At 46.7% G+C, this 13,755-nt stretch overlaps 2 protein-coding genes across 3 annotated transcripts in view; both read right to left on the bottom strand.

Moving 5' to 3' along the window:
* KCNJ4 (potassium inwardly rectifying channel subfamily J member 4) overlaps window positions 1-13,755 on the bottom strand; it is a 50,332-nt gene that overhangs the window by 17,274 nt on the left and 19,303 nt on the right. The gene's annotated exons all lie outside the window — the stretch shown is intronic.
* Window positions 9,929-11,068, bottom strand: LOC309394987 (endosome-associated-trafficking regulator 1-like; the record flags this gene model as incomplete). The annotated part of the gene is made up of 1 exon (XM_081958706.1): window positions 9,929-11,068. One exon carries the CDS (start codon window positions 11,066-11,068, stop codon window positions 9,929-9,931), a length of 1,140 nt encoding a protein of 379 aa, XP_081814832.1.

Here is a 13,755-nt window from a genome sequence, read left to right on the forward strand (position 1 = left end):
AACCAGCCTCGGCTCCATCTTCTTCTGTTTCAAGTCCTGTTCCACAACAAACACAACTATCTTCCTTTTTACAACCAAAAGCCTCCGAGGGGGAACAGCAGTCTCAAGAAATGTTTCAACAAATGTTCCAGACACTCTTAAAGGGACAGGATGAAATAAAAAAACAGTTGGTGGACTTAAGGGAAGAACTCAGAGAGAATAAACAACAGACTTTACAAAATAGCCAGAAAATAGACGCTCTGGAGGAGGGTGCTGTGGGGGTGGGAGAAGAGATGAAGACTTTACAAAAAAAAATGCTGGGATTGAGAATGATATGGAAAAAATGGAATTTGAAAGGATGTCTCTTTTTCTTAGATTTCAAAACATACCTGAAATGGAGGGTGAAGACTTAAGGGAGATTATGATAACAATGCTAGCAGATTATATTAAAAGAGATAAACAATAGCTAGGGTGGGATATAGATTTGATATATAGAATTAACTCAGCATATGCTAGAACACACAATGTTCCAAGGGAAGTTCATGTTAAATTTTTTAGAAAGACTATAAGAGATGAGATTCTAGGAGTTCAAAGGGGGGAACCTTTAAGATATAAGGACAAAGAAATAACCATTCTGAAACAGATACTGTTGAAGCCTCGAATGAGGAGACTGAGGCGAATATAATACAACTGTAGTTTATTGAATAAGAACTGACAGGAACACAAACTAGTCGTCTGACAGCTATTTATACCGAGAGCTGTCAGACGACGAACCAATTGGAACAAAGTATTTCTCCCGCCGGCTGGCCGGTGCGTCTGGACCAATCAGAGGAGTCCAACTCTTCACTGCCCTCTGCTGGCCAGGCTCACCGGTACACAACACCCCTTTCCCCTGGATTGCGCAGGCGTAATCGTCTAGGTACGACGGACGCCTGCGCACGCGCTGAGAGCGTCTCAATGAAGATGGCGCCTCGCCCAGGGGAGGTGGAGTGTCGGCTCCACTCTTGTGGCGAACAGGCCTGGCAGCGTCCTGGATGGGTCTTCCTCCCGGCAATGCACCGACAGCCAATGGTAAGTGAGCCAGCGCACCGGGGGGGGCGGTTGCGAGGTCGGAGCTAGTGGCGTGTGGACGGTCGAGCCGGCAGGCGTCGTCGTTAGGGCCTGGTTGCTTTTCTGCAGGTGTGTTGTGCTCAGGTCCCTCCAGTCGCCGACGCAACTGGCTTATGTGCCGCCGCCAATGTCTGCCATCATCGAGGAGGACCCTGTAAGAACAGGGCCCCGTGATGTCAGTCACTCTGCCAGGTAGCCACTTTGGCTCGCCGGTGTAATTGCGAGCAAATATCCCCTCACCCACCAGAAAAGACCTGGGAGGGGGAGGAACGGCAGGGAAGGAAGGATGGTAGAGAGGGTGGAAACGGTCGAGGAGGGAACGAATGCGGCGGCCAAGCAATAGCTCCGCAGGGCTTTTGCCCGTGGTGGGGCAAGGGGTGGAGCGCTGGGAGCGGAGGTAGGTGGAGATGCGGGATGGCCAGGGAAGGGAGGCCATACGGGCCAGAGCTTCTTTAGCGGAGCGAACCGCACGTTCGGCAAGGCCGTTGCCCGCAGGGTGGTAGGGGGCCACCGGGGCATGGCGGATGCCCAGGGAGGCAAGGTAGGACTGGAATTCGGTGGAGGAAAATTGGGGCCCGTTATCGGAAACGATAACGTCAGGAAGGCCATGGGTGTTAAAGAGGGAATCCAAGATGCGGATAGTGGCCGAAGAGGTGGAGCTGGGCATGGGAAACAGCTCAACCCACTTTGACCAGGCATCCACCAAGAGGAAGAAGAGGCGGCCCTCAATGGGCCCCATGAAGTCGACGTGGAGTCGGCTCCATGGGCCCATAGGGAGTTCCCACTCCCTAGGTGGGGAAGAAGGTGGCGCGGAGCGCACCTGCTGGCAAGGGGTGCAACGTTGGACGTAGGCGGCGATGTCCGCATCCATGGACGGCCACCAGACATAGCCGCGGCCGAGGCTTTTCATCCGGACTATGCCAGGGTGACCGTCATGGAGGCGAGACAGGACAGCCGGACGCAGGGAAGAGGGAACAACCACGCGGTTGCCCCACAGGAGGCAATCCTGCATGATGGAGAGCTCCAGGCGGCGGCGGAAAAAGGGGGAGAGTTGGGGATCATTGGAGGCTGCAGACCAGCCCCGAGTGACAGCGGCCATGGCACGATGAAGGATGGGGTCAGTTCGGGAGGCCAGAGCGATGTCCAAAACGGACATCGGTAGGGAGAGATCAGCCAGGAGGTTAATAGAGTGGACAGGGGCTGGATCCGTGACAGGAAGAGGCAGAGGGCAGCGGCTCAACGCGTCAGCGTGAGCGATGTGGCCGCCAGGCCTGTAGGACAATGTGTAGGAATAGGACGAGAGGAATTCAGCCCAACGGGACATGCGGGGGGAGAGAATGGGGGGTGTGGGACGGTCCCCTGCAATAATGCCTAGGAGGGGCTTGTGATCGGTGATCAGGGAGAAGGGGCGGCCATATAAGTAATAATGAAAACGTTTTACTCCCGCAACGGCAGCAAGAGCCTCCTTATCCAGCTGGCTGTAATTTCGCTCAGTTCTGGATAAGGTGCGGGAGTAAAAGGCTATGGGCGCTTCAGAGCCATCAGGGTAAGAATGGTTTAGAACAGCCCCGACCCCAAAGGGGGAAGCGTCGCAGGCCAGGGTTAGAGGTAAACGCTCGTCATACTGGGCGAGGACTGGTGGGGCAGTGAGCGAGCGCTTGACAGCCGCGAGCGCATGCGCTTCGCGGCTGGACCAGACCCATGGAGTGGAAGAGTCTAGTAAACGGTGAAGGGGTTCGGCCAGGGAAGCTTTGTGGGGAATAAAAGAGGAATAGAAATTAAGGAGGCCAAGGAAGGCTTGGAGCTCCACTTTGTTGGAAGGAGTGGGGGCGGAGAGAATGGCTTCGACCTTTGATGGGTCAGGGTGGATGCCGTTGGCATCGATGAGGAAGCCGAGGAAGGTGACAGAGGGAACGCCGAGCTGGCATTTTGAAGGTTTGAGGTGCAAGCCGGCGGAACGGAATTTTTGCAGGACCAGGCGTAGGGTTTTGATGAGTTCTAATTGGTTGGGGGCGGCAATTAGAACATCATCAAAATAGGGGGTGACCCCGGGAATGCCATGGAGCAACCGCTCCATGAGTCCCTGGAAAATGCCGGGGGCCACGCTCACGCCAAACTGAAGGCGGCGGCATTTGAAAGCGCCGCGGTGCGTGACGATCGTCTGCGCAAGCGCGGTGGACTCGTCGACAGGCAGTTGCTGGTACGCCTGCGCGAGGTCCAGCTTTGCGAAGATGCGACCCTGGCCCAGAGTGTGCAGGACGTGCTGCACCACTGGCACAGGGTAGGGGTGTGATTGGAGGGCTTTGTTAAGTGTGGATTTGAAGTCCGCGCAGATCCTAATAGATCCGTCGGACTTCAAAGGCACGACTATGGGAGTCTCCCAGGGGGAGAAATCAACGGGTTCCAAAATGCCCTGGCCGATTAGTTTGTCCAGTTCGGCGTCGACTTTTGCTTTTAACGCAAAGGGAAGTCGGCGGGCCTTTAGGCGGATTGGAGAAACTGACGGGTCGAGGTTGAGGGAGATAGGAGAGCCGGTATAGCAGCCTAAAGAGGGGGAGAAAACATCGGAGAAGTCGGAAAGGAGGGAGGAGATGGAGGGCGGGGTAACAGGAGGGAGGGGTGAAAGTGAGTGAACCCCAGCAATAGAAAGGCCGAGGGCCTTAAACCAGTCCAGTCCTAGAAGGGAAGCGAGGGGTTTTTTTACAATTAGCAAGGGAAGCTTTGCCTTGCGAGAACCCAAAGAGACGTTAAAGGGTCGGCAGCCCAATAGGTCTATGACATTTCCCTGATAGTCGCGTAAGCGGCAATCAGGGGGTTGTAGATGGTGAAGTTTAACCCAAGGCAGTAAGGAGTTAAGGGTGGCCCATGACATAACGGATCGGGCCGACCCTGTGTCCACTTCCATAGGGCAGGGCACCCCCTCAATGGAGATTGGGAGGTGCAGCTTACCTCGGCCCTCCAAAGTTGAGGAGGCCGAGTCTACAAGCCATTCAGGGTAGGCTTCAGCTGGGTCCCCCACGGAGAGGGAGTGCTGACGTCGGGAAGACATAGAAGGTGGCTGACGGGCCGGAGGAGGTTGCGGCAGAGGGCTGCGGCGGTTCTGTTGGCCGGAACGGCAAACTGCAGCGAGGTGGCCTTTCCTGCCGCATTGGTGGCAGAGGGCTTGCCGGAACCTGCACTGGGAGCGTTGGTGGCGGCCGCCACAACTGAGGCACTGACGTCCATCCCGGGTGGAGAGGGTTTGAAGGCGATCGGCAGTTTGGTCTACCTCAGCGTGAAAAGAAGAAGCGGTAGATGGAGCGTAGGCAGAAGAAGGTGCCGCGTAGGGAGAGGGTGGCAAGTAAGCGGCATGCGGGTGCTGACTGAGGTGGCTGAAATCCGGTGTGGATTGATCAGCCATTTCATAAGCCCTGGCATCATCGACCGCGATCTTTAAAGTTAACTCAGGGCGAGCTAGGATGCGGCGATGGAGTTTTATGTCTCGTAGCCCATAGATAAATTGTTCTAACAGCGCGTCTTCCAAGTCACTAAATTCACAGAGACTTGCCTCAGCGCGGAGAGCGGCCACGTACTGGGCAATGGTTTGGCCCTCCTTTTGAATGCACCGGCGGAAATATTGCCGCCGGGCAAAACGAGACGGGGCGGGCTCGTAGTGTTGCTTGAGGCGAGCCAGAAGTTCGTCCCAGGGCAGCGAATTGGCAGGATCGGGAGCAGCGAGAGCCCTCGCAGTGGCGAACATCTCCCTCCCGCAGTAGTTCAGGAAGATTCCGCGCTTTCGTTCCTGGGAGAGGCTGACGAGATCGTGGGCTACGAGGAAGCAGTCGAACCTCTCGAGGAAAGCTTCCCAAGCCTCAGCCTCTGGCCGGAACGGCGAAAAGGCAGCATTTGAAGCCATTTGCGGCACTGTGTAGGGTTCCACGTCGCCCGTCCTCGTCGCCAGTGTTGAAGCCTCGAATGAGGAGACTGAGGCGAATATAATACAACTGTAGTTTATTGAATAAGAACTGACAGGAACACAAACTAGTCGTCTGACAGCTATTTATACCGAGAGCTGTCAGACGACGAACCAATTGGAACAAAGTATTTCTCCCGCCGGCTGGCCGGTGCGTCTGGACCAATCAGAGGAGTCCAACTCTTCACTGCCCTCTGCTGGCCAGGCTCACCGGTACACAACAGATACCAAAAAGAATAAGAGATAAGAGGAAGAAATTCTTCTTTCTAACTAAAAAATTATATGAAAAAAATATCTGGTTCAGGTGGTTAATTCCAGAAGGCTTGTTGATTTTCTGGGAGGGGGGTAGAGTGAGAATTAATACAGTAGTGGAGGCAGAAGCCTTCATGGAAAAACACAAGAACCTCCTAGACGAAACAAGAGACACTGCACAAGACATGAAGGGGGGAGGAGCCATGGCTCAGCCAACTGACAGGGGAGAAGAGACAGCAATGAGACTTAGGTCACAGAAATGATTTAAAAACACATTGCAATTGTTAATACAATGAAATGGTTAGAAGTGATATAAAGTATGGTTGAAGATGTTAAAGAATTTGAAGTAAACCTAAACTGCTAATATGTATGTAATAATGATATTTTGATATATATAAAATAAGAGAGAGACCCCAGGGAAGTACCACCTTCCCTATGATGTAGCTGTCAAATTTTTTCTCCACATTTATGTACCCTTTTCCCCAAAATACTTGAAAAAACTTGACAGCTTTAAGACTTGCACACTTCAATGCCAGAGTTCCTGAGCCAACATGACTGGAGGAGGAATTCTGGGAGTTGAAGTCCACAAGTCTTAAAGCTGTCTTGTAACTTGACAGCTTTAAGACTTGCGTGCTTCAAATGCCAGAGTTCCTGAGCCAACATTTTGGTTGCTAAGCAAGAACGTTGTTAAGTGAGTTTCACCACATTTTACAAGTTGGCCACTCCCACCCAGTCACATGGCAGGCAAGCCACTCCCACAAAGCAGACCACATCTATAGAAGAGGTTCTAAAAATTTTTGAAACCCACCACTGCTACAGATGTACATCAGATTTTATCTGTATGGAAATTGTTTTAGTTGCCACCAGCTTGAGCAGAAAAATGCTACAGCAACACTGGAACGGTTAAGGACAACTTAACTTTGACTCATTCATGCATTGAAGTCAGGAAGGCAATGTCATACGGAGACAAAATAGAACAAAGACCCTGATGAGGCATGTTGCAAGCCAATCCATGCTCAGGTGACCTTTTTATGCTATGGTGGAACATCTGGTTACTTGTATAGCCCAAAGTGCTTTCCCAAATTATTTCTCCAACATTGTTTATTCCCCAATATACACTTTTTTCCAGGCATTGGGAAACAATTTATATAAGCCTTGCACACTTACACAGCTCTGTAATTGTAAATAAATATGCACCTTAGGACAGGGGAGGGAGGGAGGGAGGGAGGGAGGGAGGGAGGGAGGGAGGAAGGAAGGAAGGAAGGAAGGAAGGAAGGAAGGAAGGAAGGAAGGAAGGAAGGAAGGAAGGAAGGAAGGAAGGAAGGAAGGAAGGAAGGAAGGAAGGCTGAAAGGCTGAAATAACCTGCATGGCACTTCCAGCTCAATACTTAAGGGCTGTGATATGTGATCCCCTCATGAACATAAATGAAATGTGAACTTTCCCTTCTCAAGCAGTTACAATACTATATAAGTTGTCTCAAGATGGTTTGTTGCTTGAGATGAAGAAAATAGTACCTCTGCCCCTTGGCAGTTGCTGCAACTTCACCAGTAGTGATGGGGTCATTCTGTGTTACACTTCAGGGAGCAAGGGCAGGTCACATGGTGGACAACTTTGTATCACATCTGCTGCTTAAAGCCACTATTTCCTTTGTCTAATAGTAGGGCCTGTCCGAATACTATGTTTTGGGATTTGGCACTCATCACATTTATATATTGGAAAAAATTGTTAAGGATGCCTTAGTTGCAGGAACAACAAATCATTCACTTCTAGATAGCATAACACAAGACTGCTCACTGGAAGCCTTAATAATGAAGACACGACTTAAAATACATAATGTGAAGAATAGAATCACTGGTGAAGAACCAATGATTAGAAACAGAAGACAATGTGGCTAGGTACTATCATAGGCAACACAACCATGTTCTGTTACAAAAACATGTTCCATTTGATTAGTTCTGTTAGAAGACCTAACAGAAGCAATTATTGCCAGACAATTTCTAGTAAAATAATATTGATCAGTTTAGAGGGTGGGAAGCAGGAGTCTGGTAACTCAGAAAATTTGAAATTTTGCTACCAGATTAGCCTGGTTCTCCTCCTACAAAGAGTAGTAATTGAACAACTTAATTACACAATTATTGTTTCTGTTTTATATGGGGGATTAGTAGAGATTTTTCCTTGTACCCTGTCCAGTCTTTACTAATTAGAGTGGTATGTAAAAACTGCGAAAGAAATAATAAATAATGACATCATACCATAAATACAGAGTACATTGCATAGTACAGGTAAAAGGTAAAGGTTCCACTTGCACATATGTACTAGTCGTTCCCAACTCTAGGGGGTGGTGTTCATCTCCATTTCAAAACCGAAGAGCCTCAACTGTCCAAAGATGTCTCCGTGGTCATGTGGCTGGCATGACTAAACACTGAAGGCACCCAGAACGTTGTTATCTTCCCACCAAAGGTGGTTCCTATTTTTCTACTTGCATTTTTACATGCTTTCGAACAGCTAGGTTGGGACAAGTAATGGGAGCTCACTCCATTACACAGCGCTAGGGACTTGAACCGCCGAACTGCCAACCTTTCTGATTGACAAGGTCAGTGTCTTAGCCACTGAGCCACCATATCCCCATATGGTACAGGTTGTGCTTGCTTAATGACCATTCGTTCAGAAATCATTCAAAGTTACAATAGCATTCAACAAATGGCATTTATAACTGCCCCTCAAAATTATGGCCATTGCAACAGCCCCTTGGTCACATGATCAAAATGCAGGCACTTAGCAATCTGCCCACATTTCTGACTGCAGCATGAACTTCAATTCCCAACTCCCACTAACTCCCCTTTATCTTTGCGTTTTGGCTGCCTTCCACTCTGCTTCCATCCCTTCTGTCCGACAGTCCATTGCCTCGCCACCCTGCTGGCCCAAGTTGACATGTGCTATTTTTTCCCTCCTCCTATTGATGAGGCAGACTTGGCTTTGTCCTTTTAGAGCAAGCTGCTGGCCACACACAACCTTCCCAAGGCCTTACAAAGAGCCAGGCCGAGGATGCCTCAGAAGCAGCAGCAGGAGGAAGAAGGCAGCAAAGGTCAGCTGCAGGCATCGGGGGCAGGGATGCGCAGGGAGGTGGGAGCATCAGGAGTAGCAGAATGCAGGACAATGGGGATAGTAGAGTATATGGCAGTGAAAGGGACAGAGATTGGGGGGGAATAGATGGGGGGAGGTGAAGGCAAGTTGAAGCAGAAGCAAGAAGTCCTGGTGTCAGGCCTGTAATTCTGTTCCTTTTAGGATCTTTGGCCTGCCACATTTTTTTTTAAAAAAAATTCTTATGCTGTTTCATTGGTATAGTAGTTGGGAGGGGGAAATAGAAAGGAGTAGGATTGTGGAATGTATTGTTATGGATTTTCTTAGAAGCTCAAGGTCGTCTTTTGTCTCCGCACCTCGACACCTGGCCGGAAGCAGAGGGGTGTACATGCCAGCGTGGAAGATGAAGATTGGACCATGTGATGAATTATGGGGTGTGGGGATAGATGATGAACTTTTAACTGGGTGAACTCACAGGTTGTACATTAGAGTTGAAATTCACAGCCTAATGCCAAAATGTCTGTCTTGTTAAATTGGAGTTTTAAGGATAACTTTGCCTTGGACAATGATTTAATTCTGCATGATATTTGGAACGCTGACACCTGGCTTAGTGACTGCAACAGGGACTAACAGGACTGCTGTCGCTAAGTAATATAGTTACATTATATTTTGCCTATAGAATGGAATTTCTGGGAAAAATTAGGTTTGTAAAGCAAGGACTACCTGTATTCATTATTATGATACCATGTAGCAGCAATTGCCCTTGAAAAAAATTGAATTATGACATGGAAACATGCCAAAAAGAAAAGAACTCCATTGTAGATTTTGCATTTGTAATAGCACGAGCACTTAGAATTACAGTATATACCACTTCACAGTGCTTTACAACCCTCTCTAAGCAGCTTAGAGTCCGCAAATTGCCCCCAACCATCTGGGTCCTCACTTTACTGACTTCCGAAAGATGGAAGGCAGAGTCAACCTTGAGCCGGTGAGAATCGAACTGCTGACAGTCAGCAGAATTGGCCTGCAATACTGCATTCTAACCACTGTGCCGCCACAGCATTTAACATTAGTGCAATATCCTGAAAAGAATGCTCTTTCTCATTAGAAACGTCTTTCCTTCTTTTTCTTACTACGCTCTATATAAACATAAATTATGGTAGGTAGGAGTAGAAGGTAGGATTGAAGATTAGGGCTGCAAAGCCGAACCCCCAGGACCATAATGCCAATTTGGGTATCTCAGCTCTTTTTCTTTCAGCAACTATTCAATTAAGAAACCCCCCCAGATATTTTCAAAACACATTAATTTTGATGCTAACTCTAGGTTTTGAACAGTCAACTGAAAGAAGTCCTGGGATCTACATCATTTTGTGCAATGTAGCTTTGAAAGAGTAGCCAAGGCATTAAAGTATGAAATTAATATTCCATTATGTAATAAAAGTACTTCTGGGGAAAGAGAAAGGTTACTTATTTGAAGCCATACATTACGAGAGCAAATGGTTTAAGCCCCAAGAGCACTACAGGAGCATTACACTCATAGGCAAGAGAGTCCCCTAACTTTCTTCTTCTTCTTCTTCTTCCTTTTCAACTTCTGACATTCTACCCACGGATTTAAGCAGGTCGGCAACCAGTGTCAGTGTTTCTGCACCAAAGACCAACTGGTGAATCGTAGCATGAGCATGGTTGGTGACCCTAAGAAGATTTTGCAAAGCAATGTCCACATGCTGTTTCACTGCCCCCATATTAGAAGTTTGGCCTGATCGCAGGCTTTCGTTCTCTACTTTGTAGCACGTCAACTCAGCCTGAAGGAAGGACATTTCTTGCTTCAGCTTGTCAATGTTGCTTTCTGCCTTCAGAGCTCTTTGGGTCATGCACTGAAGATTCTGCTCAGCCTGCTGCATCAATGCTTCCAAATCTTGAGCCTCTTTCTCCTCCTTGTTCATCGTGGCTTGCAGTGTCCTCTCCAGGTTTCGTACCATCTGGGTCTGACTTTCCGAGAAGTTCTGAATTCTTTTGATCTTTCTCCTCAGCATGGAGTTTTCCTCTTTAAGTTCTTGATAACTCAACTGCGAGGACACAAAATCCACTTCTTCAATGGATTCTTCATGGGAAGTATAGCTTTCTGTGACTTTGGCATGAGAAGGGCACCCAATGCATGGATCATTATCATTGAATGGCCAGAAAGAGAATGTTTCCATTCCTGAAAGAATGGCTGAATTGTAATCAAAAGGATCACACTGGGTAACATTACAGATCCTGGATAAATGTGCTTTATCATAGGAAGAGGGTGGGAATTTTTCTCTCCAATCGTCTTCATCATCTGATAAACGAGTAGAAACAGTGGCCTCTTTGTATAGTGGCTCCTGAAACTCCAAACTCAAGCCTAATGGTTCTGGAGACAGAGACACTTCTTCAAGGACAAGGTTCTGCCTGGACAATTTCTTCTTATTATTTCTGTTTTTTCCTTCATGTTGTCTTGATGTACCACGATTTTTGTTTTTTACCAGCCCTTTTAAGGAAGATGCAGGTGTGTCATTTGAATTTTTCATCTGATTGTCTCCAGAGCTGCTATGATTCTTGACATGGTCTCCTGGAGTAGTTGGAATATGATGGTGATAACAGGGCTGGATTTCTTCTTCGTCATCCTTTAGGGCTCGGGTATGTGAGCAGCTGGCAAGAGGTGGCCGTGGCATTTTGGACAGACAACTGATATCTAGAACATTTGCATTCTTCCCAAGATAGCCCCAAGATAGCTCCCAGTTCTTCTCCACTGGTTAAACCAGCCCTGTCAACTGTAGAGCCAGTGGTGTTGGCTTCAACACTATCTAATGGCCTATTGAAGCATCTGAATTTAATCCTTGTATGTATGTGTCTCTTTAACAGTGGAGGAAGCAGAAGTTACCTTGATCTATGATGTCATCAGCTGTCAGTGCTTCATTTTGTGACTTCACAGGGTGGAGAGAAATGTATAATTAGAATAGCTCTCACAATATTTTTCTGCTAGCTGAAATGCTGAAGTGGAGTGCTGAGAGCACTTGTAATATGATCATGTCCTCAATTCCTTTAACCTTGAATAAATCACCATCCTTTCCCTCTCTCCAGAACTAATAACCTAGAATACTGGCCCATTTAGAATATCTGATACTGACAGGTAGGTGAAACCTGATTTAATACAGGTTTCAGAAACCTCTCTCTCTCTCTCTCTCTCTCTCTCTCTCTCTCTCTCTCTCTCTCTCTCTCTCCCTCCCTCCCTCCCTCCCTCCCTCCCTCCCTCTCTCTCTCTCTCTCTCTCTCCTTCCCCCCCCCTCTCTGTAATGCCACTTTTATGTGAGTTGAACTACTGTGGATCATTTCCTCTTCACCCATATCCTTGGAAATGTTCAGCTGAAAATAACAATTTAATGTATATAGGTGGCATACATATTCAAATATTAATTTTGGCTGGTACAACTGCAGGCTGAAGTTAAACTTAATCACTGCTTTGAAAGAGTTTGCTTTTGAGTTAGAAGAGGCTTAGGTTTAATCTGTCTGACTAGAAACAGTTTTTACAAAGTGTTCTTCTCTATTCCCTTGCTTTTCTGTAATAGTGCCTTTGGTTTTTTTTTCCAGTTTATGTTGTTATTCCTCACTAAGTTGCATTCCTTCTCAAGACTCTGATAATCAAATCTCATCCTTTTTTGGAGTCAAAATACAGTAATCAAACACATGCCATTAAAATGATGCTTCTGTTTTTTTATTATTAATTTGATCTATTTTTTATTTTTGTAAAATTCAAGGCAGTGTACAAAATACTCCCATTTTCTATTATCCTCAGAATAAGGACCCAGAGTGGGGATAACTCTCCCAAAGGTGTCCCAAAAGTGCTTTTCCAAAAAGGCAACAGGACTTTCTTGGGGTTTTTTCTCCTTGAAAACATTTCACTTCTTATCCAATAACAATTTGTCGGGCGGGGGGGGGGGGGCAAGAAAAGGAAAAGCACCTTTGGGACACCCATAATCTGAATGATTGAGAATCTCCATAGACATTTCCCCCAAAGCTGGTTTTCATGCCAATGAGAAGATTAAAACTCATAATCTGCCAATTTCTAATTCAGTACCTTAACTACCACCATGACTCTTTTCAATGTTAGTGGGTACTGGCATTCAAACAATGGGATAGAATTAAGATCCTAGAGTAATACAATCTCTAAGAATTCTTTAGTGGTTATATAATAAGAGAACTGGTTGAGGCAAGTTTGTAGAACAGTAATTAGATGCAGTAATTAAATCAACTTTTATTAGTACAAGAATGACACAATGGGGAGGGGAGAAGCAATGAAAATAATTCATATCTGTGAATTCTACATTTGGTTGGGATGCAGTTTTTAAGCAGTTTTCACAGAAATTCCAAATCCAATGTTTGCCCAGTGTTATCACTATAGTATAAATAACATTCTGTTAGTCTATGAACAGAATACCACTGAACAGATCTCCATCTTGCCCAACATGGCCTCCTTGAGCTGTTGTTCGGATTACATCTCCCAGAATTCTTATGTTGGCTAAGAATTCTGGGTGTCACAGTCCCAGCTTCCTTTACAAGCTGGGGAAAATCAGACATGGTGGCCCAGTGGTTAGAATGCAGTATTGCAGGCTAATTCTGCTGACTGCCGACTGCCAGCAGTTTGGCAGTTCAATTCTCAGCAGCTCAAGGTTGACTCAGCCTTCCATCCTTCCGAGGTCAGTAAAATGAGGGCCTAGATTGTTGAGGGCAATATGCTGACTCTGTAAACCACTTAGAGAAGGCTGTAAAGCACGGGGAAGAGGTATACATGTGCTATTGCTATTGCTACTGCTGTTTCAGCAGGCTAGGGAGATGGCAAGATACAAATAAATGAAACTATCAAAAAATGCCAAGCATGTGTTAAATCAGGGTCTCGGTTTGTTCAGCCAAGTGGCATATAAAAGGTACATAGAGGGGAATGTAACCAAATGTGTGTTTTTAAAAATAATTATAAATATACCAAATCTAGGCCAACAGTCTCCATCTGTCCTTACAGTCGTTATCAATAGACCGATCTCTTTAGGTTATCTCATGCGGTTATGCTTAAAAAGCAATTTTATAAACACATCTCTAATTGGATACATTGAGGAAAGAAGAGGGTGTGATTCCCCCCCCCTTTTGTTAATAGTCATTAGAAAAGTACCAGAAAAAAGCCCACCCCCAAAACAAAACAAACGTTTGGAAGCAAAACCATCTTCAGAGCGTGACTCAGAGCTATTCATAGCTCCATAAAGCCAGCTGCAGTATCAGAGACAGAAGGGTTCTGCCCGTATTATTATTTCAATTACCATCTGAATTAAAAGTTTGAGCCACGATCAGCCCACATGGTAAAAGGAAGGAG

This window comes from Natrix helvetica, assembly GCF_964273705.1.
Source record: "Natrix helvetica genome assembly, chromosome: 6".
In the NCBI taxonomy this organism is placed as follows: domain Eukaryota; kingdom Metazoa; phylum Chordata; class Lepidosauria; order Squamata; family Natricidae; genus Natrix; species Natrix helvetica.